Here is a 25,677-nt window from a genome sequence, read left to right as displayed (position 1 = left end):
TGCAACAGAACTCAGGAGTAGCAACTCCCAGTACCTAATTAACCCCTAGACCACTTGGGCAACTCAATAAGGATTAAAACCCAGCACCGCTCTAGTTGCCTTTGCTCTCCTGACTAGACAGACAGGATTATGGGCAATGCTTGATCTACACTAAAACTACTGCATTCCAGCAGAACAATGCCCATGAATGCTGGCTAATGGCAGTCAGCGACCAGCCCCTAGAGCCAGGGCCGGCTCCAGGGGTTTTGCCACCCCAAGCAGCCAAAAAAAATAAAATTAAAAAAAAGCCGCGATCGCGATCTGTGGCAATTCAGTGGGATGTCCTTCGCTCTGAGTGGGAGCGAGGGACCCTCCGCCGAATTGCCGCCGACTACCTGGACATGCCGCCCCTCTCCGGAGTGGCCGCCCCAAGCACCTGCTTGTTAAGCTGGTGCCTGGAGCCGGCCCTGCCTGCAGCAGCCAAAGGCAAATATTTCAGAGTCACCTCATCCCCAAACTGGATCTGCCATCTGAACCTACAAGCAACAGCTCTAGCTGGTGAGCCAAATAGGAACATCTGCATGGCCACCAGGCTTGCCAAACTCATCCAAGAGTAACTCTGTGGCGGTGTCTCTTATATACAGCCAAGACTAAGAATGGCATTGGCCACTATCACAGTGGTATATTGCAAGATCATATCTAGTTTATCATTCATCACCTTCAGATTGCTCAGTCTTCCATCTTTCAAAATAGCAGTCTGATCCCCTGACCTTGCATCTAAACTGATTATGACTTCCCACAGTTAGTTCAGTGAGCTCTCTTGACGGTGACTATTTAAAACCAAAAGGCTGCTCGCCTACCTGAGCAGATGCTTGGCTGAAATTGAATCTACACTGAAGGGTGTTATGTTTTACTGAAGGGTAGAGAACCTTCAGTTTTTCAGTGCACTAGAAAACCTGGGGACGCTTTGAAGGGTTTGCTTATTGGAGAAGGATTTGAGCAAAGTTTCATTGTGCATCAAATTTCCTTCCATTAAATCACATCCCAGAGTCCAGCTCTAAATTCTAAATCTCTCCAGGTCCCTCTTCCTTCATGCATGCTTGCTTGCTCTCTGTCTGTATCAATAGATATACATAATGCTGAGTTTATATTGTCCTATGCTTCACTAATACAATTAGTAGAGGCCAATGTATTGATCCCAAGGTAGGGCTCTATTCAAGAGTATTATTTAATTGGAGGTCACCATCAATGATCACCTTCTGCCAAAGGCTTGTTATAGTACTTAGTACAGGATTTTCTGTCTGGACTTGTCTCAAAACAACCCAACTGAAATTCAGATCGACTGGGAAAGCACAGTAGAAAGTTTAAAAAAAAAAAAAAAGCAGCACCCAAAAACATATATATATGTATAGCACTTGACAGCATAAAACTTTGTAGCATTAGCGCTGTAGTGAATTTTCCACAGTTGATTCAGATTAACTCTTGCATTAAAGTTCTTATGCACCAAGTTAACAAAACCAATTCACTGCTAAGCCATTTCTGTCCTATTATTGGTGGAAAGATAGCAGCCAGCCAGCCACACTAACCCAGGCTCATTCTTTCCCCCAAATTATCCCGTTTATCACGTTGTAAGGTGGACAAATGCATCAAGAGAGCATAGTAGACATTGCAATGATCAGCTGAGAGCACAACGACCTTGTGACAAGGGAAAGAGGTGTTATGGAAATGAAAGGTGACCTGTGAAGGAATTTTAGGATATTGGGCTTGTGCTTCTTTCTGATAGTTTTTCCTGCTTAATATTTCTTTCGTGGCTTCCTTTTGCTAAGAAGAAAAACGAGAATGACAAACTGTTCTTTCCTGGGTCTGCTGCACTTTGCAAAGCATGTGCATTGTGAGCAGCCCACACCTTAATTAAAAGGACAGGAGCATTGACCCTAATCAAGATGTTAGCATCAGGAACTAACATTTTGGGTGAACACCCCTACCTAAGAGTTTTAAACCATGACTTTAAATTCCTTTCTGTTGCTCAGACTTGCCTTTTGCAATGTCACCATTTCAATAGTTCCTCATTTATCATGAAGCATTCCAGGCCAAGCACAAACAGCATTTCTAATGGGAAATAAAAAAAGGAGAGTTTGTTTTAAGCTTTTGGGCTGTACTGCAGTATAAAAAAGCCAAAAAGAATATAAACATTGCCTCTCATGTTGCACATCGCATTTAAGTAGAGCAATGACATTCCTATAAGGAAACAACCTTGTATGGAGGTCACATGTACATCTGAAGGGCAGTTGAGGACAATCTTTAGTGTGCAAGAGAGACAGCTAACTTGAAAGGGTATCTGGGAGCAGACGTTACAGTGCTTAATAAATGACAATTGGTGTTTAATTTGGATGTGTGTACATTGTAGTTCAATGGTCTTCCCTCCCCAGACAAAAGTGACCCCAAAGAGATTAAGTCATCTGAGTGTGATAACTTACCTTATTAAAGATTCAATGTGATGCAATGCAGCAGGAGTTTTAAAAAAAATACATCACTTCACCTGGATTGGTGAACTGCAGCTGCTGCTAGTAGTGTATAGCTACTTTGAGGAAAGGCTTCTCCAATGTGCATCAGAGATTTGCAGAGAATGATGCCTTTTCTGTTTTGTTAGGGTTGCACCACTCAGGAAAAACTAAAACGGAATCACATTGATGATCCTGTGATGGGATGCACCTGGCCCTTTGAGGCCCCATACTGGAGGCCTTGTGGTCCTTCTACACCCCACCCCAGGAAGGAGCAGCAGAGTTGGGTCCTCCCTCCAGGCATGGAAGCAGCCCATCAGAGACCAGCAGGCTCAGCTAAAAGGAGCTGCAGAGCATGACTAGATCAGTTCCTGGCTGGGACCAGAGCATGGAAGGGGGTTTGTTGCTGGTCACAGGAGCACAAGAGAACCAGAAGATGGGTTCTAGTGATACTTGCATTCAGCAAGGAAGAGGATTTGAGAACTTCAGCCCTGAAGTCAGGGTGAAGAGTAAGGGGTTACATGGGAATAGCGACAGCAAACTGAAGGAAGCAGTCCACGGCTGTTGCGTGCAGAGTCCCTGAGCTGGGACCCTGAATAGCGATGGGCCCAGGTCTCCCATCTGCCGTCCTACTAGCAAAGTGGCCTAAGCCCTGAGAAGAGGATATGGCTCTGTTGGGAAGCCTAGGCGAAGGGTCAAGGCAGAGCATTGGACTTTTTTCTACCCAGGAAGGGGTTTGTCTATTTTTGACTGAGTGGCTCAACTAATGAAGAGCCATCAAGTGAGGCTGACAGCTTACCCGGGGGGCGGGGGGAGAGAGGAGGAAAGGCCTGCAGTACCACACCCAGCCACTAGGATGCACTCGCTAGGCAAGTGACCCCGTTTCACAGATACGCTGCTCCTATTGCATGAATTCAAGACAGCATTAGCCAGTGGACAAATAAGCACTCACTGATGGTACTGGTTTGGGAATACATTTCCCATTTCTTCAGAACGGCTAGCACCACATATTGCTTAAGTTTTAGCACCCAAGATAGATGCTATGTACCACACCTCATGGCAGAAGGATGCTATGCTTGAATATCTCAATCTGAAGATTATAAAAAAACCTATCCAGGAGTTGTATAAAAAGGTGCAGTTTGTTTGTATCCTCATAGCAATCTTTATCTTCCGATTGTTATAGAAACTTAAGCCAGGCAGGGGAAGAATCTAGTGTGATGGGTGCAGTATAAGAACTGAAAATGAATCTCTTCCATTCCACTCACAATGGGTAGCTTCCAGAGGTGGAAAGAAGGTCTGGAATCCAGACATTCGTGGATGACATGCTACAAATCATTCTCCCCATCCCGGACTCATGTTAAGGTATTGAACCTTAAGCTCCATAGAAACTCACACTGTATTTGGTCCTCTCATGTTCAAAACATCAGGTAGTGAGGAGAAACTTCTATTGCCTGGTAGGGAGGAGGTATCCATCTATAAAGCACAACCACCCTATGGATTGCATAATATAATAAACCATTCCCCATTAAAGTCAGAGCATTTCATTTGCCTCAGTATCACAAAAACTCTCAAAAGGCACTATTTGGTCTCAAGCATGGTATATAAAAACTAGTTTCCTCCTAGTGACTAACAAAGCGCTAAAACTTTGTTCCATGTTGTACTCTTGCTACCAATACAAAGCTTCCAATGAAATCAGCTGGAACTCTGTGCCTGTATCAGTTAATACCATCATGATGGCCAAAGAATGAGCTTTAACATGTTACAAGTTTTCAGCGCCATCCTACCACTCACAAACTAGACAGTGCCACCTACTGACTCAATTTAAAGCTCCCAAGCTGAAGTTTGACTTAATTTTTTACTCAGTGGCAGCTGATCTGAAACAGGCTCTAAAAATCATATCCCTTCTTTCTATGTGTATAAGGCACTAATGAAACTGCAGTTCCCTGCCAGAGAACTCCTGGATTAAGTATCTCAACATTCCCCCTTCTCTGATCTCTTTTGGAGACTTAATGACAGAGGTCATTACTTACAGGGCCATAAGCATCCAGTACAACTGAAGGGACAACGATCCCATCAATGATCTTAAAGATGTGCTTTAGGAAATGTCAAAGATGCTTCAGAGTAAGGGACACCCAACAATCCACAAAGTCAGCCTAGCACTTAAGGTGCATAGTTGAGACTATCCTCTACAGAGCTTTCCTGTGTGTCAGAAAACTGCTACGATAGACCAGCACTACATATTAAATGGAAATAAAATGGAAGATCTGAGACTGAAATTATGAGCTCATCAGATTCTGTCTCTACACTTTAGTCACATTGTTGTACCTATGCCAGCTAAAGACTTTATGTACATTTTATTAATTAAGGCCCTGAGCCCACAACCAGATCTGCACCAGCAGTGCCTTGCACCCCTGCAGATGTACTTGCAGCATGAGAGCCAAAAATAGCTACTATACAAGGCACTAGTGGATAATTTAAGGACAACTGAATTTTCTAACTTAATTCTTCCATTTTCAGCATAATTCAGAGAACAGAATTGGCAATTTGAAGACTGAGAAAAATTGGTAAGAGATACCAAAAACAAGTTTAAAGAAAGTATCATTGTGTGACTGCAAACTTCTCAGGAGAAGGGATGCTCGCTGCCTTTCCAAGTGTTACATCTCTGGTGCTATAATTAAATAGTAAAAATAAGCTTGTGATCCCCCATGCATCATGCAGTGGATCTTGCATAAGCCAACAGCAAACTGACAATCAAACAATGCCAACTGTCTTACAATCTTATTTTTATTTACACATTTTCAAACTATGAAGAAAATATATATACAGCTGGATTAGTGTGTCATAGTGTATGAATAATGGTTCTGTTTCGGAGCTGCTGCACATATTCCTTAGCTTGGTCAAATCCAGTCTTTGGTGCTTCCGGAGGGGGAGGTGGGCCTTCTACCAGCTTCACAAAGTAATGGCATTTGACTTTCTCCATGATGCCAAACATGCCTCGGCCATGGTAGCGAATCCGTTTCAGATAGTGGCCTTTTCCAGAAAAGGAATCAGCTAGAAGAAGAGGAAAAGAAATGGGAGAGTCTCAGAGTGTGAGGGAGCTACTAGAACCTTTAACTGGACATTGGGGGGGGGGGCGGCATTTTTTATAAGCACCCTCAAATTCCTTTCCCTCCAGACATTTTTTTCCATTTTATTTCATGCATAATGAATTGTTATAGAGTAGCTCATGACTGAGAGAATTCTTTAAGACCACTAATGTTGATTGAATAAATTACGTGTGCATACTTTTTATACTTTGCACAAAGTGAATGAAAACACCAAAAAAGAGAAGCTAATTTTAGGGCCTACCAGGTTTTACAGTGTCCCTTTAATGACTGCTCCAACTACTCATCAGTAACAATTAACATAAGGTAACAGATTCCTGTCTCCTCCATTCTTAGTGGAGACTTAGATTCCATTTTGTCGAATCTCCGCTGCCCACAGCACTCAATGTATTTACCAGATATTTTCATAATTTGAACACCCAACCTTGCACTCATAGAGGGAATGTCATCGGATCTTCCTCATGTTACCTTAAAGTGACCTTCGTTGCACAGCAGATAGGCCCATATATAGGCTCCAAAGAGTCAATCAGGCCCATATAAAAAGAGCCTCAGGGCAGAGCATGGTCAGTAGCTACCTGGACCTTGAGGCAGGAGGACTGCATCTGGAGTAGGCCGCAACCCTGTAGCACAGCGGTCCCCACATTTTTTCAATCACCCCCCTCCTTACCCAGTCCACACCCCCAGGAACTGGGGCAAGTGGTGAGTGGGGCAGGACAGGGGGGAGCAGAGAGGGAGAAGAGTTGAGTGGGGCAGGACAGGGGAAGGGGGAGCCGCCAGTACCTCTTGCCAGAGCAGTCACTGAGTGTTCCTCTAGGCTCCAGCAGCAGCTGCTCTGCCCGCCTCCCGGTGGCAGAAGCAATTTTAAAAAAAATTAAGAAATAAGAAAAAAGTTTTACCTATGTATAAATTTGATTTGAATTCTACATTGTGTTTTCTCACTGCCATTTCTTGAGCTTCCAGAAGAACCTATAGTGAAAGAAAATAAATGTTGAACATGAATTACAGCAATGCAATTTCTCATCTCCGTAAAGATACCTGTAATTGTTTTCATTTCTAAATTTAGTAGTAGAAATGGATTCTAAAAGGATGAGAGTACAAGCAGGGAGGCCTATTTCTCTCTTTCAGAGAAGCTTTGAAAATGGCAGGGATGGTCTATGGTGTAGCTGTGATATAGGTGCAGATGTAGGGCTAAACTCACCACTGGTGGAAGTGGTCATCTCCATTAGCATCAGTGGAGTTGCGCATGCTTATGCCAGTGATGAATTTGACCTGTACTCTAGAAGGAGGTTCTTTTTCTACATATTTGGATGCCGATTCAGTTTTGACAAATTAAACACAGAAGTATTTTAGCTAAAGGGGAAAGGTCAGTAAGAAATTGAGATATAAAGTTTAGAATTTAATTTAAACGTTAAAGATTGCTTCATGGGATACTTTCTCACTGTCCATTCTAATGCTGTTACTAGTAGGATTATCATACATTAGCAACAACCCTCTCTGTAGCATGATGTAACATACGGGGCCCACAAAAGCATTTAAGAGTTCTTAGTGATTTAAGCCCAGTTTGTTTTTAAAAGGTACTTAGGCATTGCACTACTGATTTAGGAACCTTGATCTCATTTTCAAAAGGGGCTACAATGTTTAAATGTTTAAAAAATTGGGCTTAAGAGATTCACAAAAACACTTAAATATTTACAATATTGTGCAATTTCCCTAGAAGTAACAATTTAGAGGGATGTTAAATTTGGGGCACAAACTGATGGTGACCAACTTTTATTCTAAATGCAGATAAGGATTTGAAGATTTATTTTCTGCACTCATTCTAATTTTTTTCACCAAGTGCCAGCTTTAAATCCCCCCCCCTCTTTTTTTAACACCCCTTCACACAACACAAGAACCAGGGATCACCTAATGAAATTAACAGGCAGCAGATTTAAAACAAACAAAAGAAAGTACTCCTTCACACAACACATAGTCAACCTGTGGAATCCACTGCCAGGGGATGTTGTGAAGGCCAAAGCTATAACTGGGTTCAAAAAAGAATTTGATAAGTTCATGGAAGATTGATCATCCTGGCTAAGAGCCACTGATAGACCTGAGATGCAACCCGATGTGCTGGGTGTCCCAAGCCTTTAACTGCCAGAAGGAGTGGGTAACAGACAGGGCTGGATAACTTGAAAATTGCCCTGTTCTGTTCATTGCCTCTAAACACCTGGCACTGGCCACTGCCTGAAGACAGGATACTGGACTAGACAGACCATTGATTTGACCCAATATGGCTATTCTTATATTTATCTTCATGAAGTGTCCCACTGTAGACTAGAAATGCAATTTCTGAGGTTGTGCAGGATTAACCACTGCAGTTCACTATTTCAAGGTGAAAATGGACATGCTTTACTTCAGTATTTTTGTACTGAAAACTGATGCCTCCCCTAGTGAGCAAGTGGGTCACCTGTTTAAGAGGCCTATGACACTTGCAACAAAGACAACAACAGAGATTTTCATACAAGACTCAGCTATTCTCCCTTCTTGTAACCTACAACTTATAAATTCAAAACATGTTTTAAGCTATAAGCTCAGAGACATGAGTTTAAATGTTTTTGAAGGCTGGTCATTATGACCAGAGAACACTCATATGCACTGTATTACTACTAGTTACTAAAATATTGTATGCAGAGGTCATTAATGCCTGGACAAATTAGAGCAGAATAAATTAATTACTGTAACCAATAAAATTGGATCAAAATATTCCAGGTGGGCTTAATGGAACATCTCTGGAAACTCTGATATAGGTATGAGTTTGAAAACGTCTGTTTGGACACCGAACTGCTGAAGAATTGCACAATATACCTCTTTGATCACCTTTGCCCCCTTCTTGTCATTGAATTCCAGCTGAGCAAGAGCCTGATCAATTGACATTCCTTTTACCTGGAATTAGGAAAAGTTTACAGAAAAATTAAACCCTTCTGAACAAAAGAGAAAAAAAAATGTTATTTAAGATTGCAGTGCCAGGAAGAATGCTGATATTGTAATTAAATTTCAAAGTTTTTAGCCCCCTAGTCCCAGCCGCCACACAAAAAAAGTCTTAGTGCAGAAGCCAATTGCCATACAATTTTTCATAAGGGAATGATGGTCCTTGACCAAAATTCCTACCACCATCTGCTGCTGAACAGCGGTTAGTTGGCTCTACAGAAATGCAAAATATTAGTCATCTGCACTCGATGAGCAAGCTTATAGAAAAGCATGAGAAGAGTTTTCCAGAGATTTTACAATACAAAAGCTGAAAAAACTTGCTGATGCAGGTTTCTGCTTATCCAAAGCAATAAGTTAGAAATATAGGAATTTAAAAATTTTACGCTTTCCTACCAAGTACATTGCACAAAGTTAAAATTTTCTCTTACCAGTTTTGCCAAATACCACATCTTATCCTTACTGTATTTTATGTCCCTTCGACAGTGGAATATTTCCTAGGAAAAAAAGATTTTTTTTAAAGCTATAATACTGGTGATTTGGCTGTAAAAGTGAGAAGGTGGAATGTTCATAATGTCTCGGGAACAAAAAATAATCGTACAAGATCAAGGCAAGCCAAACAATGTCATTCGTATCTGGTCAAAGCATGTTATTAATGCTTCTATATGCTGGTGCTATAATTAACCCTTCAGAAGCAGGATGGTTTCTCAATCAGTGATTGTTAAGAAAAGCTGTCTCCAAAGAGCCACTTGAGCACCACTGCTGTACCAGCAAAGGCTAGAAACAGCAAGTAGAATTTAACACATCAGTGCAAAATTTTAAAGGGACAGTCTTTAATTAAAGTTTCATTCATTTCATTACTCACTGCACATATTTTTAAGGCTTAAGATCAAAGGCTCATGTCCCACACAAAATAAAGTATTTTTTTTTAAAAGTACATCTACTATTCTGTTGAGATCTTAAAAGTAGCATTACTCCTTCCTCCAGTGCCCAGCCTTTCAATATTTAGTTTATCTAGTTCCACATAAAACACAAGCTGACAGAAAAAACTCTAGCGGTAGCATATCTAACTACATTTCCAACAGGGTGGATTTGATTTTAATCAAATTGATTTAAATCATGATTTAAATCACTAGTCAGGAAGACTCAATTTAATCATGAATTTCTACATAAAAGTGCATTATTGTTGGTTGTTCTAACTTTAATGCATATTCTTCACAGCTCAGAGATAGATGTAGGTTTCATTTTTAGAAGGTACACACAATACATTTTTAAAGTGATTTATTTTGAAAACTTTTCAGATTCTTTTTACAGCTATATCAGAAAATGAATGATTGTTTGGTTATTTCATTTACCAAAGGTAATTGAAGCAGATATTTATGAAGTCATTGGGAGGTGAACTATCTCCAATTCAATAGGTTAATCCAGAGGTCGTCAACCTTTCAGAAGTGGTGTGCCGAGCCTTCATTTATTCACTCTGATTTAAGGTTTCACGTGCCATAATACATTTTAACGTTTTTAGAAAGTCTCTTTCTATAAGTCTATAATATAATTAAACTATTGTTGTATGTAAAGTAAATACAGTGTTTAAGAAGCTTAATTTAAAATTAAATTAAAATGCAGAGCCCCCTGGACTGGTGGCCAGGACCTGGGCAGTGAGTGCCGCTGAAAATCAGCTAGCGTGCTGCCTTCGGCATGCGTGCCATAGGCTGCCTACCCCTGGGTTAATCATTAATATTTGGAGGATTTTCTTGCCATGCTTTATTAGGAGGAGAACATCACTAGACAGACATTTAAATTGTTTTATTTAACTAAAATAACATTATGTATTCTGGATTTTTTGCTTCAACAGCAAACATATGATTTTTTGAATACAGTTAAACATTGAAGTTTTTTTTAAAATCAGGTTTGTTTTTCTTAAAATTGTTTTTAACTAAAATAGTTAAATGAAATATTTTTAAAAAATTAAAATTTAACTCAGTCGTCTTCACCTTCATTTTCCTGTTTGTTCATAATCTGGAAAAGAAAAACAAGCTTTCCTGCTTTTTCAGGTCCCAAACGATTTCTCAATTTGGAATGAATTAGAATATTTTCTTCCTTTTGGACTTTCTACACTGGCAGAAGCTACTGCTGTTAAAAGTGAAATCATCACTTCAACAGTCACTGAATCCAACTGCTTAAGTGACTTCCACCAGTTCACTGGTGTGACTTTCTTTAAAACATCATAAGCAAACATGTTTCTTGAATGGGTCTCTTTTACGGCCTGCTACCGTTATAGGTTTTCCCTTCTAGTGAGAGAATGGTATAGTAGATCTCAAATCAATGAAGGCTATGCTCAAAGACCTCAGGACTTCTGCAATACTGCTCAAACAGTTCCATTTTTGTTTCTACTGCCTGTCCCTCCCTTCTCACATTTATCTCCAGACTTCTCCTTCTCCAGATCTATTCCGCCCCCAACAGTCTTCTACTCATTGAACTTTTTGAAACCTTGCACTTTTAGAGCGAGGAAAGGGACTGACTGTGTACCCAAATTCGAAGAGGGACAATAGGGTTGAGGTCTGTTATTTCTCACCTCTCTATATTATGTATGTATTTATTTAAAAACAATTTTGCTGTTAACAAGCATCTCTCTGGAGACACAAATCCAGTCTAAGAACTGCAAAACTAAGCATCTCTGATGGTATCTTCCAGACTGAGCACGGAGTCCCATCGGGTAGATAGAAAGATTAACCTAAATAATCTATACAGAAACCCTTGGAACCCCATAAGATTGGTCCCCTAATCCATCAACTATTGGAACTCATTTACAAAACTTTTCTTAAACATCACATGAATATATTCTCATACTATAGAATTAGAATTTAGAATCCCTATTCCATGATGAGATATCTTTGAGCTATAATGTATCTATCTTTAGATGGGATTTTTTCCCCTCAAAAAAAGCATTTTATCAAAAAAATCCAATTTAAATAAAAAATTTCCAATTTTGTTCATTTTTTTTTAATTATTTATTTTTATCTACCCTGATTTCCAGCTCTTAAGTGGCCAAAGGAAGCAAGGTAAGAATAATCACAATTAAATTTCCAATCTTGAAAAATAAGCCTATTATGTGAACTGAACTACATAAAACATTCTATTTTTCTACCAAGTGAATTTGACTCAGCATGCACATAATTAAGCTAGCTTTTCCCACACTATCTTAACTGGGCAGCAGAGGAAGGATATAATAAGGAAATAATTCTCATGTTGCTTTCCTCAGTCAGTTCAAGGCTCAGCATTTAATTAGTTTGGCAGAGTGACCAACAATATAAGGCTTATTTCATTTGTAGCTTTGTATTATGCAAAACACATACATTAGTTGACCAATAAAATAACAGAGGTCCAAGCTGAGATTTGAAGATTCAGTAGCTCTTTCCCATCTCTGAATTCTAAGATTAAATGAACCTCCTTTGCTCATACAGTTACGAATAAGAGATGCCAAAAATACCCAAATCTTGGACTGAGTCTGCTAACTAGTTATCATATATCAGAGAGGTAGCCGTGTTAGTCTGGTTCTGTAAAAGCAGCAAAGAATCCTGTGGCACCTTATAGACTAACAGACGTTTTGCAGCATAACGTCTGTTAGTCTATAAGGTGCCACAGGATTCTTTGTTAGTTATCATATGTGATTGCCTTGTGGAATTAGCCAGAGAGAGGCAGCAGTCTGTTTGGAAGCAACTATTTCCTACATATAAGTAGGTAGAGAGATTTCACAGGTGAATTCTTACTGCTGGTCTTCGAGGCTCTCCTGGCAGCTGTGGAGGGTAAACTATTCTGTTCTTCTTTTCCCATCTCCCAGCATTCTGCAGATACGTTCTTGTTTGGATATTTGACAGAAGAGAAATACTGCAAGACGCTAGTAACCTGCAAGAAACGATATTGTAATCGTTTGGATAGGATCACACTGCACAGGTCCAGCAGCAGATAACTGAAACCGGCTGTAAGCTAAGTCACTGAAACATCAGAATGTACCAGATGAGTTTAAACAGCAAAGAAAAATGTTAGTTTGGTAAACTTACACGCATATTTAACATGGGCAACTGGCAAAAGGAAGTTATAAGAGATATGCCTTTATGTCAAGGGCATTTCTACTGTGCATATGAGAAATTTGGGACTCATTGAGATGAGCAGTGAATCCTCCTCTACAGCTATTCCAAACTTAAGTGCCCATCAATGCTGCCAAAGTAATTCAGTCCTGATCAATAACACAGCCAGCACCTCATTCCAGATTTAAAGACTTAATCCATTCATTTGTCCCTATATATAAGAATGAACTCATCTGAAAGAATCCTATCATCTGGCAAGGAGACACTAAACTTCTGCAACTTAATTAATTCTTGCCCACTTATTGGCTTTTTGGCTATTGACCTTATAGCCGTAATAATGTTTTGCCTTTTCAACAGCTGACTACTGATTTAGAACCAAAACTTGTAAAGTAACATAATAGCAAAAAGTGTGCTACCTACTGAATTTGAAATGAAAGCTACTATTCTAAAATTACTTTCAAAACACAATGAAGCCAAATTTTATCAGATGGTTCACAAGGCAAAATGAGATTAATGTGTATTTTACAGAGAGAAATTTCTGTGGTTTATCAGTTATTTCCTAAACTAAGAACCAGACAGAAATATTCTTAAGTAAAAAGGTGTCCCCTGCTGGCCAAACAACAGAATGATATTTTTCAGCCATCCCTGTTGAACATTGGGACTGAAGTTGAGTCCACAGTATGGAAATTGGAAAATGAGAAGCTAATTGCAAGAATAAAAAGGGAAGCAGACAAGATTATTATTTTTTTAGACTGCATGACTACCTAATACTCTGTCTTAGGAAGTTTTAATCAACATGCTTATTCCTTAAGACAAACAGTACTTAAATCTCTGGATGATTTACTGTCGTGTAGCACTTTAGGATAGATTTGAAAAGTAATTCTGATTAGAGTCTTAAGTGAAACTAATATAGGCTTCATCAGTATAGTAATACCTAAGCAGTTACATCTGAAGAAGAAATTTGTAAGACAGGAGCAGAATAAGCACTCTGCACACCATTTAGGAACAAGGTTCATAACCAGGAAAACAGTTTTGTACAGAGAGTCACTGAAAGCAAGACTGATGAGGTAAAAAATACACCACCAAAAGCTCTTATCCAAGTGCCTGGATTTAACATTTTGTTACACATTAGAAAGACATTTTGCCCAAGATATTTCATTTTCTTTTACTCTGACACTAGCCATTTCCAAAGCATTACTTCTTCATATTTTTGTCAGAAGAGAACAAAATTTTTTTAATTTGTATCACCACCCACGAGTCATGGTAACACTGAAGAGTACAACACTGGAAAAGCATTTAAAACTAGTTTATAAAAAGTAAGAGAGTCTCAATCTTTTGATCTATATCAGATGAAATAAAGGTGCTCCTTCAGAAAAATAAATAGTGTCTTCATAATCAGCAGGGGGATTAATACAACGTAAGATAAGCAAAGCGATCTTGTGCTACTCCCCAACTCAGAGCGATTCAAACCATTCTGGAGAGAAGGAGAAAGGGGATTATATTGCAAGCCAGGCAGAGAAGGGAGGAGTAAGAGGAGAAACATGAATATACTGTAACAGAAATTGAGCTGATACGTAATCTATATAATAATATTCCAAGATTGTCAGTCTGTCTCTGAAACCTAGAACATCTGTTGAGTCAGTGTGAAGTGACTAACAAGCCACAAGCATAGTTCAGAGCTCTTTTTGTTTAGAACATCACTAGGTTAAATCATCACTGAGATTCACAGTCTGCTACCATCCAATTTTTTAACTTTTTAGCCATTTTCGTTTTTCTTTTATACATATGAATTTACAAATTTTGTTGTGACAGCACAGACTTTCAGCTACTAGTACCGTTATGAACACTGCAGGAATTGCTATGTACCAATTGACGAACACGGGTGTGAAATAACGGTATGAACACCACATGTGACCAAATCAGTCAGGCAACTTATTCTACGTTGGGTTATAAGGTTTTTCCATTTGAATGAACGGATCTAACGTATTGGGGCTGGGGTCTGAGCCACAAGACAAGCCCCAACCACGGCCGCCCCCCCCCCTCCCGAGGGGCCGCCCCCCCCCACGCAGCACGCACGGCCCCCCCCTCCCGAGGGCCCCCCCCGAGGGGCCGCGCCTCAGCCCGGGAGTTCCGAACCAGCCTGCAGAGAGAAGGGGGTGGGGGGGGGGTGTCAGACTTACCTCTCCGGCCGGGCCCAGCTGAGAAGGTTCCGCGCCCAGGCGGCCCCTACAACGGCGAAGCGGGGAGTTAGTGAGGAAGTGGCGGACAAACGGCTCCCCCCATCCCCGTCTCACAACCCCTCAGACTCACCAGCTCCGCTCACCACCTGCGCCGCCATCTTCTCCGGCTCGCTTTACAGCAGCTGCTCTCCACGCATGCGCAGCACCGCCAGTGGCCCCCCAAGCAGGCTGTCGCGCGCCGGGAGGTCAGGGGTCGTGTTGCGGCAGCGTGCGAGCGGCGCTTTGCGGCAGCGCCTGGTAACGGCTGCCCGGTGGCGGATGAAGCGAGCCTGACTGCGGGCGCTGCCTGAGGAGATGGCGGCGGAGCGGGTCCTGCCCGCCTCCCCTAACTGGTACTGCAGCCGCTGCTGCGACACCTGCGGGGCCGGCCGCCTCTTCGGCTTCGGGGCCAGGAACAGCGTCTGCCTGCTGGAGATCGGCGCCGCGCCCGCCTTCCACGGTAGCGCTGCCCCTCGCGGGACCGCGGGCCCCCCCCTCACCCGCCGCAGGGGGGCGCGCCCAGATCTACCCCGGGTCTGAGACCGAGCGCGTCGGGCACCTCAGTCCGGCGCCGTAGGGGCGCGGGGGAGCTCGGAGTCATCCCCTTCATGGCCCTGCTTCCCCCCCGGCGGCTCCGGCACTAGCCGCGCACCCGCTGCGCCCTGCTCCCCGGAGAGCCCGGGGCCGTGGCACGTGCGAGGCGGATGCATGTGCCCTAGGGGCCTGTCTGCACTTGAAGCTGACATTGGGGTTCATTAGGGGGTGAGTGTAACGCGCAGTCAGTATTTCTGACTAGCGCTTTTTGTGGGGACTCTTAATCCAGAGTAACTTGTTCCCGTTTCGCTTAATCCAGGTTTATTCCGGAGTAAGAGTGTCCACACATGGAGTTACTCAGCAAGGGTCCCACCTCGTGGGGTGCTAGGGCTCCTGACGTCTATACCGCAGTTAAATAGTCGCACCCCACGAGCCAGCTGGCGTGGGCCAGGGATGGGTTTTTAAAGCATGTAGGCATACCTGGAGTGTTTTAAAGCACATTGGATGTCACCCGGGCTTGAGAAACCTGCCCACATCTGAGCTGTCCAACAAATGTGGGACCTGTTGCAGTGTTCTCATAATCATCCTGCTTTAAACAGCTTTTGCAGCAGTAGTCAGTGGATGTTGCAATGAATGATGTTTTGTCTTTTGTGACATTTAGAAGCTATATCAAAAATATTGTTGTCTCGATTTAGAAAAACATTTGTGTTTCTGAAGCTAGAATTTGTTTTGTGTATGTCTTTTGCTTTTGCAATCCTAGGGGAACTCGTAGGCCATACAGAAAGGGTTTCTGGTTTCACGTTTTGTCACTATCCTGGTCAGAGCAACTTGTGTGCCAGCAGCTCTGACGATGGAACTGTGAAAATCTGGGATACGCAGACGCTGACTGTTGTGACTGAGCATATGCTGCATCAGGTATAGTAGCCTATCACCCGGCCTGTGGAAAAGATCTAAAACAAGGTTCCAAAATCTTTTCTTTTCTTAGGCAAAGACAAAGTTGTATCAGTTTCTCAATGCCTGTCAGACAGCTGGAAACCAGCAGAGGTCCATGGAACAATTTGCAAACTGAAACTGTAGAATAGAACTTTGAAAGCTGCATTCGTTTAGAAACTCATTTAAATGACATCATTTGCCTTTCCTACTGGAAGCAGTAGAAGAGCTGTATGTTTTGATGTGTCTGTAATTGTACTTCAGCCTGTGAAATAACCTGAAACCAAAATCAAGAGGTGTCTCTAATTCTGATTTCTAGGTAGATTTTCAAAAAAATGTACGTACAGTAGTAAGATTCCAGGATTGTCACTTTGTGTGTCACGCCGAAGCCTAGAATATCTGCTGAGTCAGTGTGAAGTAATGAAACAGCTACAAGCATGTTTGAAAGCACTTTTTGTTTCGAATTTCACCTAGTTTAATTATCACTGGGATTTGCAGTCTGTTATCCAGTATTTAAGTTCTTGGCCATTTTGACTTTACAAATTACTCCTGGAGTTGTGGAGTAGAGCGGAAGAATTACTTCTGGTGTCTTTCTTACAACACTCCTACCAGTACATCCTAGAATGATGTTCGCTTTTTTTGCAACAGTGTTACATCGTTGACTCATATTTAGCTTGTGATCCACTATGACCCCCAGATCCCTTTCTGCAGTACTCCTTCCTAGGCAGTCATTTCCCATTTTGTATGTGTGCAACTGATTGTTCCTTCCTAAGTGGAGTACTTTGCATTTATCCTTATTGAATTTCATTCTGTTTACTTCAGACCATTTCTCCAGCTTGTCCAGATCATTTTGAATTTTAATCCTATCCTCCAAAGCATTTGGAACCCCTCCCAGCTTGGTATTGTCTGCAAACTTTATAAGTGTACTCTCTATGCCATTATCTAAATCATTGATGAAGATATTGAACAGATCTGGGGCCAGAACTGATCCCTGCAGGACCCCACTCGATATGCCCTTCCAGTTTGATTCATGGAGTCTTTCCTGGCCACCTATCAAACAAAACACTTGCGAACCAAACAGTGGGGCTATAGGGGAGGTGGCCCCATGAAAGGATCGTCCTCTCACAGTGTTGTCTACAATAGTTGGTGTCAATGGTTTTCAATCTTTTTTCATTTGTAGGCCCCTAAAAATTTTCAAATGGAAGTATGGACCATTTTGGAAATCTTAGACATAGTCTGTGGACCCCAAGGGGTCTGCGGACCAGAGGTTGAAAACTCTGGTCTACTGCTTCTGCTACCTTCTAGCTGCTTAAACAGACTTATCCATGTGCTTCCTGCTAGTGTGTGTTTGTAAATTATTCCTTTAGACAAAGGGCCTACAGAACAAGCCTAGAGACAAGGCTTCAGTAGGCACCCTTGATCAGTCTGCATTCTATTTTTTCAGAATACGATCTCAGCCTTGCATTGGTCATCCCATGTGAAAGATTTGGTTGTGTCCGGTGATGAGAAAGGGACAGTCATTTGTTACTGGTATAACAGAAACGACAGCCAGCAGTTCTTCCCAGAGCCCAGAACTATATTCTGTCTAGCTTGTTCCCCGCATCATGAGAACTTGGTGGCCATCGGGTAAGTACTAGTAACATTGTGTCTCCCTTTTATTTTGCAAGGTAGATATTGTGTGTTAAGTTTATTCTTCCAGAGGTTTCAGTAGTTTGGGGATTTGGCCAGTACGGCTTAAAGGATTTTTTTTTCTAGTTGTTTTTTAAGTATTTGATTGACCTGGCGTATGACATAGTGGCTTCTAACAACCCCAAATGACATTTGCGGTACATCTACACAACAAGCGGAATCCTGCGGCAGTGAGTCTCAGAGCACAGGTCTACAGACTCAGGCTCACGCTATGGGGCAAAAAATAGCTGTGTGGACGTTCGGGCTTGGGCTGGAACTTGGCCTCTGAAGCCTAGTGGGGTGGGTGGGCTGTAATAAGATAAATGAAGAAATTATTAACTAAGAAAAGAAATGAGTTATTTACAAAGTTCAAATGGGAAACACACACACACAGGAGTTAGTGTTAGATTTTAAAAGGTAATATAAGCTTCTATAATAAGCAGCTCTATATGTCCTTTAGGGCTGACCCATGCCAAGCAGCATGAAGATCTCTTGCTTTTGTTTAGGAATCTTTGCCTCTCAGTGTCCAGACAGCATAAAGACCCAGTTTCTCCTTGTCAGGGATTTGTATCCCATTCAGTCTAGAATCCAAACTGATGATGAGTTCATGCATAGGCCTCTCCTTCCTGGAGGGAATAAGGCATGCAGTCAACAAGATCTCAGTCTTTTGATGCTACACAATACCTCATTTGTCTTCAGTGGGGCATCTTGTGTACATGATGAGCACTTTACATTAATGCTGCTTTTCCTCTTTGGTGAATTACACAATTACAGAAGTTTACAATGCAAACATTCAATGTAACTTTATACCATGGGATACTGATATTATAAGTAGGATTAATACATGCAGCATCCTACAAGCATTCCATAAAGTCTAAACACGTTCTTATTATACTAATATCTGTTTTAACTCTACTAACCCACAGGTAAGCCAGACTGGTTTCCAGCTGTGCATTTGTCAGTGTTCAGTGATGCCCTGGGCCTTGGCATGAGCTGGCACCTGGTCTGCCAGTGTCTCAACACCATCAGCCCTGGAGGCCAGATCCTCATTTGGTGTAGCTCCTTTGAAGTTAGTGGAGCTGTGCTGGTTTACACCAGCTAAGAGTCTGGCCCTGTGTGCTTATTTGAGAATCCAAGTATTTCTCCATGAATTTAAATGTTTGTCTTTAGCTATAAAGATGGCATGGTGGTTATCATCGACATCAGCAGGAAAAGAGAAGTTGTTCATAGACTGAGAGGCCACGATGATGAAATTCACTCTCTGGCGTGGTGCCCTGTGCCTGGTGAAGAAGTGTTATACAGTCGGCAAGAAGAGCTTCAAGGTAAATAAATGGTTAGGTGCTTTCAAGTATCTTGTAGTTCATATGGCTATCTAGCTAGTACCAAATAATTTCCTTATTTCATTAATAAAAATGCAGTAGCTGATCTAAGGCAGCCAAAGAGTTGAAAATAAACTTTATCTGACATGGCACAATGTAATTGCAGTTGTTAATATGTACAGTGCTGTACGTTTTCAAATGCTATGCTGTCATTTCAACACCACTGAATGTTCCTTTTGGAAGAAGGCGAGGTTCCAAATGGAGAGCTAATGCAGGAGGCAGCTGTAACGAAAGGCTGTTACCTGGCATCAGGAAGCAAAGATCAGACCATCCGAATCTGGAGCTGCGCTAGAGGCAGAGGTAAGTCCAGTGGACCTTTCTAGAGCAAATAATGCCAGTGCGTGTGGAATGATAGTCCACTCTCTGTCTACTAGCCTGCTAGCTCAGCAATGCGATGATGGTTCATTTGTATGTCAGTAGTGTCTAGATGCTCAAATGTGATCAGGGCCCCATTGTGCTGTAATATACTCTACTCCTAGTGTATCAAATCCCACATTTTATTGTCAGCCTAGATACTTAGCTTCCTGGGCCATCCAGGGCTGGAGTAAGTGTCGGAAGGGGCACCCTCCTCCACGTCACAGAACATGTCTTACTGGAAGTAAAGAAATCCTGACCAATTCTGGGGAGTAGTGGCTCTGACCATCATTCGAGAGATTCCAAGAATTGAATCTAGAGTGCAGAGGACTCCATGCTGGGGAACCCTCACAGTACATTGTAGATTTTAAAAACGAGGAGATAGACACTGGCATACTGGGAAATTGTTAAAAATCAGTTGAAAGGACACATGGGGATGCACTTGGGGCTTTAGTCTGAGGCTTCATGTTAGCAAGGTCTGGCAGCCTCTCAGAGGACTGTCTTGTGCTCAGTGGCCAGATTCTAATTAATCTCTTGATTCCGTAGGGGTGATGACCCTGAAGTTGCCCACTCTGAAGAGAAGAAGTGGAGGTGTTGACCCTGCTATTAAAGAGCGCATTTGGCTGACTGTTCACTGGCCCTGTGGCCATCCCACAGAGATTGTATCCAGCTGCTTTGGGTGAGCAGGTTTTACCAGCTTGGATACGTTCTACAGCTTTGGACGTTTTAGTTGCTAGCCAAGAAAGCATTGAGTAGGAAACCCTGCCTCCTGTGTGCTGGGGAAGAAGGCACTTCTGATATTGGAACTAGTGTGGGGACAGGATTTTGGCCTTATCATGTGGGTTAACTTTTATAAGAATGTAACTTCTGTGTTTCCTGGGACTTGTCCTAAGATCTAACTATATATCACTGCTAATGATACATGTTTGTCCATGAGATCCCTGAGGGAGAAAGCTGTGTGACTCCCTCTAACTTTGATATGACACAGGTATACATATATGCGTAGAGCTATTTCTTGTGCAGAGGGAAATAAAGTGTGCACTTTCCTTTCACAGAGGTGAGCTGCTGCTATGGGATTTGACCCAATCTGGGAAACGCAAGTGGACGCTTCTGGGATCTTCTTCGGAAGGGCAAAATCACACAAGGATTGTGTTCAATTTATGTTCAGTGCAGGCACATGGGAGAGAGCTACTTCTTTCCATTTCAATGGACAGGGATGTAAGGACCACTTGTCATCTTACAATAGCATAGCAATATCTGAGACCGTTTACTTCAGCTAAATCTGAATATCCCAAATTTTGCTTCTAATTGGGTCGACCTGGGGCAGGTTGTATGTATTTATTTTGTTGACTTACGAGCTCAGACTTTTATTACAATGAGGTTGATGAATCTCGCTCTTCCTCTGGGCTTGAAGGAGAAGTGTTTAACAGTGGGACATGTCCATTTCTTCTTTTTATATATACATTTCTCTCCTCGTTTTAACAAGACCCAGTTTCCCTGTTAAAATCACATATATTAGCGCTGTAATATGCGGCTTGTAGAGCCTAGATCATTTTAAAGTGCTGTCTTGATGGGTGCCTTTCTTAAAGTAGCTAAGAAGTCTGCAAGTTTTGGAGAAGGGCCATGAGGATGAGTTAATTTATCCATATGGACTGCTCACCTTTAATGAATGGGCACATTCGCACATGATACAGAGACGTCCCTATGTTGTGTACTCCTCAGAAGGGGGGACCAGGCATCCTTGGTATAGTCTTGAATTTGACCCTTTTGGTATCTGTCCTGCTCTCATGTTCTTTTATTGCCATTACATTACTAACTCATAGCCTCGCTGTTTCTTGTTTCCCAACTTTCTCCAGGTAAAGTGTTGGGACCTGATGACTTTAGATTGCTGCTGGACTCTGCCTTCTCTCGGGGGCTTTGTCTACAGCCTGGCCTTCTCCCCCGTGGACACAGGCTGCCTTGCCATAGGTGTTGGGGACAGCATGATCCGGGTGTGGAACACCTTGTCTCTGAGCAATACTTACGATGTGAAAACATTCTGGCAGAGCATCAAATCCAAGGTCACAGCTGTGAGTGCACTTCTAGTTCTCTTTTCTCCTGCATTTTGTTTCCTGCTGTTCGTCACACTTCAGGCAATTGCACCTGTATTCTCCCTTTGTGGTTCAGCAAGGATACCACTTTAAGCTTCCGGCTCCTAGCCATCACCTCTCTTGAGGTGAGACCCACATCTCACTCCCTCCTGATTAGGGATTTTAAGGCTGCATAGCTCCCTGCCTACACCGGGATAGCCCCAGTAAACTAGACAGCATAAAAGAAATAGCGTCTGTGGTTTGCTTTCTTTCCGAGGGCTTTGACTAGTGTGTTGCCTGCAGGTATAAGTTACCCCACAGCTCCTTCTAATCAAGCACATGTATTGGTAAGTAAAAGTTGTTACAGAGAAAACATATTACAACAATAAAAGGACCTACACACTGGCTAGAAAGCTTATCAGAGGTCATCCCCAACCCCAACCTTGGGCTCTGGTAGGTTTTAGTCCATCAAAACCCATAACTGGGTTTTCCCTGTGGTTGTAAGTTCATCTGTTTTAGATCCAAAACCAGAACAGAGACTGGGCAAATCAATCATTTCTTTATACAGCTCGGGGCCTTTGATCTTGGCCTTCTGTAACAGCTAATCAGCAGATAACTACCCTCTCCTATGGGTATAGCTTCAAAAGGCTGGGGTTTTGCATATCCAGAGTTGGGGAATTTGAATTAACATCTCCCTGGGATTCCCCATGAAATCCACTTCGCACTTACTGTCCCAAAAGTCCATACTTGTCTGTTTATATCTGTCACATCTCCCCCCTCCCCGAGAGGTTACATACAATCCTGGCCCACAATAATACATACATTTAATATAATGCGGTCTTTCAAGTCTGTTGCCGGAAATTGCCCATATCTGTTACACTTACTCATTTATCCCTCCCTTCTGGAAAATGTCTTATCCACCTAATAGATACATAAAGCCAGTATATTGCCCAGGTTCTCTCATATGTGGATTCATTTGCAAGCAGCATATTTCTTCATGTCTAGAGACAGAATTCTAGACACTGATGCAGCTACAGGTGCCTGTGTGACATGTAGGGGAAAACGGACAAAGATCCATTTATTTAGCATTGTATTTCTGGCCGGTTTTTCCCCATTCTCATCTTCCAACTCCGCCTCTAGACTTTCCTTTGGCACCCTGCTGTGAAGGCATAGTTGACTGCGGGTATAGTTCAACCACAGCTTAGCGAAAGGTTCCTGCTCTGTGGCGACTGTTAGGATCACTGATGGAAAGACAACAGTATCTGTCTTCAGTAGAAATGGCTTTTGCTACTCTGAGCATTCTAATTCCCCCAGCTCTGTTTCTCCCAACCCACAATAAATGGAGAGGGAGCTGTGGATATTCTCAACAAGAGATCAGTTTAAGTGTCTAGCTGGAGGGCCTGGTAGCAGGGGGTTGATCTATTAAGGATGGTGTACCTCCCAAATTTCAAGATTTTCCTCACATTTTCTAGTTAATCCCTGGAAAAATTGCACTAGGGGATAGGAATTAGCCATATGCCTGTATGGTTGTTTGACCTTTTATTACTGTTTTGTTTGCAGTTATCCTGGCATCCGACTAAAGAAGGCTGCTTAGCCTTTGGAACGGATGATGGCAAGGTTGGCATGTACGACACCTACTCTAGCAAGTAAGAAACTAGTTTTCAAGTTGATCGGTGTTTTGATGAGCAAATTATAGTCACTACAGTGATGGGAATAATGGAACCTTCTTAAGTGCATGGGCAGTTAGAAGTGACACTTTAACTTCTCGCTTATCGTTATGCTTCTAGTGATGATTTTCCATTGCATGCATTCAATAGCATTAGATAAAGATAATCAGTATCACTGCCAAGGCTGAAAGTCAGTGTACATTATCCCTCTTCTCTGTTGCGGTGTCCTTAGCTTAGACAAACTATTGCTCAGAGCATAGGATTAAATTACAAGTAGCCATAGAGCATAGTTGGTTGGATCTGGGATGTGACCCTCTTGCCAGTATCTCCCTGCTGTGCCTAGTAGCTCCTGATGTAAGTTTGCTTCAATTGCCCAACCAAATATCACCTATGAGTGGAGACCAGGCATAGAAAATTTCAGCCAGAAGAACTTTCCAGGAAACTAGGAGCATGTGCAAATGTGGCATACAAGAAAAGTCCAGCTATAACCTTAACTGTAGCCAGCAGTGTACCTGAGGATGCAATTGTGAGGTGTGCTGCTGGCTGCATTTCTGCTTGTTGGCCTGTTGAACTGCTGCTTGTCCATTTCACTCATGGCCATTGTGCTTTGAGCTTTCTCTGTATGTGAGATTTGTCTGGGGATGCTCGCTGCACCTCTCTGAAATCTGACTTATTTTGCTCTTCTCTGCTCCTCTTCATATCCAGCATCAAAAATAAGCCACCTCAGATCTCCAGCACCTATCATAAGAAGACTGTGTACACGTTAGCCTGGGGACCTCCAATTCCCCCTCTCTCTTTTGGTGAGTTTTGGAACCATACTATAGCAAATGGGAAGTCCTTTCACTTGTAGAGGATGTGGATACTGTGGAGATGGCATGTCAGCCCTCCTGCTGAGTCAGTGTGCATTGAGTATGATGCCTATGCCCTTAGAGATTTTTTAATGGATTCATTCTCAAGAAGGAATGACAAGTAGTGACATATACGCATAGACCCTGCAGTCATAATTGGGGATCAAACCTGGGACCTTTAGCACCAAACCCACCAGCCCGTACCACTTGAGCTAGACGAGCAACTGAGTTGACCCGTGTTAAATAACAAGCTCTTAATGTTGCTCAGGGCCAGCCGCTAGAGGGAGGTAAACCCCATGTACAGTCAGTGCGTTAAGAGGTGTGTGTACTTTTAATGGGTTATAGCAGGAGAATCTCTTACTGCCAAATCGCATACGACTCTTTAAATCAGAGGGTGTATTTTGCTGGGAGCAATTAGCCCTACTTAGGCCTGTGTAGGAAAAGGCTGTATTTAGCTTTTATCTCTGTTGTATAGGAGGCGATGGTGACAGGCCCTCTGTAACATTATACAGCTGTGCAGGGGAAGGTATTGTCTTACAGCACAATCCTTGGAAGCTTAGTGGAGAGGCAAATGACATCAATAAAGTCATCAGAGACACTAATTCAATCAAAGTGAGTATAATTCTTTATGGGTCATGGAGTAGAAATTACTTGCATGTTAACGTTCCATCTCTGTTTTTTCTTTTCTGTCCTGCTGATGAGTCTATAGCAAATAAAATAAAGCATCTGAAATCCTTAGTCTTTCTAGATGCAATTCAGAGACATTTAAAGCATCTAAATACACTTTTGTCCCTGAAGGAGTTCTTTCTCTTTCATTAAGGCAAGACAGCAGATCTTCTCACTATCACCAATTGTTTTCTGTTTTTGTAATTTATTTACCCAAGAAAACTCAGCTGAGTTTTCTATCTTGTTTTCAGAGACGTACTTGGCTTTCTAAAATTAATACTTGGTTCTTATAGCGCTTTTCATCTTCAAAGCATTCGAGACATTAATTAAAATCCATAATGCCCCTCTGAAGCTGGCAAACAAGTATCCTTAACACTGTTCTGCAGATCAGGAAACCAAGGCAAAGCACTTGAAGCACAGCTCTAGGTCCTGTACTCAGACCACAACTCGGTCTCATTTTTGCATTCAACTTCCTTGTGCACAGTGGGAGAGATGTGCAGAGACACAAATGGCAGTTAGGACTCTAACATCTGAAAATCTCCCCCAAATAACTTGGCTGAGATCATAGTGAATGAATGTGGGTCAGCCACCTGAGAACTCAAAATGCTCCTAGTCCTTTGCTTTGAACATTGGTCCTATTAGATCACTACCTCTCTGAGTGCAGTTTACTAATTTTTTTTGTAATGAAATGCTGTTGCAATAAGGTT

At 42.1% G+C, this 25,677-nt stretch overlaps 2 protein-coding genes across 3 annotated transcripts in view; one reads left to right on the top strand and one right to left on the bottom strand.

The window, feature by feature from the left end:
- Window positions 1–5,246: 5,246 nt before the first annotated feature.
- Window positions 5,247–15,055, bottom strand: MRPL22 (mitochondrial ribosomal protein L22). The gene is made up of 7 exons (XM_045026710.1): window positions 14,947–15,055; window positions 14,817–14,862; window positions 12,319–12,454; window positions 8,983–9,048; window positions 8,432–8,509; window positions 6,481–6,550; window positions 5,247–5,531 (listed from the first exon to the last, which is right to left on the bottom strand). Exons 1-7 carry the CDS (start codon window positions 14,972–14,974, stop codon window positions 5,320–5,322), a joined length of 636 nt encoding a protein of 211 aa, XP_044882645.1. The 5' UTR covers window positions 14,975–15,055; the 3' UTR covers window positions 5,247–5,319.
- A 69-nt stretch (window positions 15,056–15,124) lies between these two features.
- GEMIN5 (gem nuclear organelle associated protein 5) overlaps window positions 15,125–25,677 on the top strand; it is a 31,537-nt gene continuing 20,984 nt past the window's right edge. Inside the window, exons 1-11 of one of the 2 annotated variants that reach the window (XM_045026700.1) lie at window positions 15,125–15,315; window positions 16,150–16,304; window positions 17,764–17,945; window positions 19,158–19,309; window positions 19,553–19,666; window positions 20,267–20,399; window positions 20,776–20,938; window positions 21,577–21,789; window positions 23,350–23,435; window positions 24,162–24,256; window positions 24,780–24,916. In XM_045026700.1, coding sequence (XP_044882635.1) covers window positions 15,171–15,315; window positions 16,150–16,304; window positions 17,764–17,945; window positions 19,158–19,309; window positions 19,553–19,666; window positions 20,267–20,399; window positions 20,776–20,938; window positions 21,577–21,789; window positions 23,350–23,435; window positions 24,162–24,256; window positions 24,780–24,916 — 1,575 coding nt within the window. In that variant the 5' untranslated portion in view covers window positions 15,125–15,170. Of the gene's footprint in view, window positions 15,316–16,149; window positions 16,305–17,763; window positions 17,946–19,157; window positions 19,310–19,549; window positions 19,667–20,266; window positions 20,400–20,775; window positions 20,939–21,576; window positions 21,790–23,349; window positions 23,436–24,161; window positions 24,257–24,779; window positions 24,917–25,677 lie in introns of both variants that reach the window. The other variant, XM_045026699.1, reaches the window with a different exon arrangement.

The sequence above is a fragment of the Mauremys mutica genome, chromosome 8 (assembly GCF_020497125.1).
Source record: "Mauremys mutica isolate MM-2020 ecotype Southern chromosome 8, ASM2049712v1, whole genome shotgun sequence".
In the NCBI taxonomy this organism is placed as follows: Eukaryota; Metazoa; Chordata; order Testudines; family Geoemydidae; genus Mauremys; species Mauremys mutica.
This window is presented reverse-complemented; position numbering and strand designations above follow the sequence as displayed.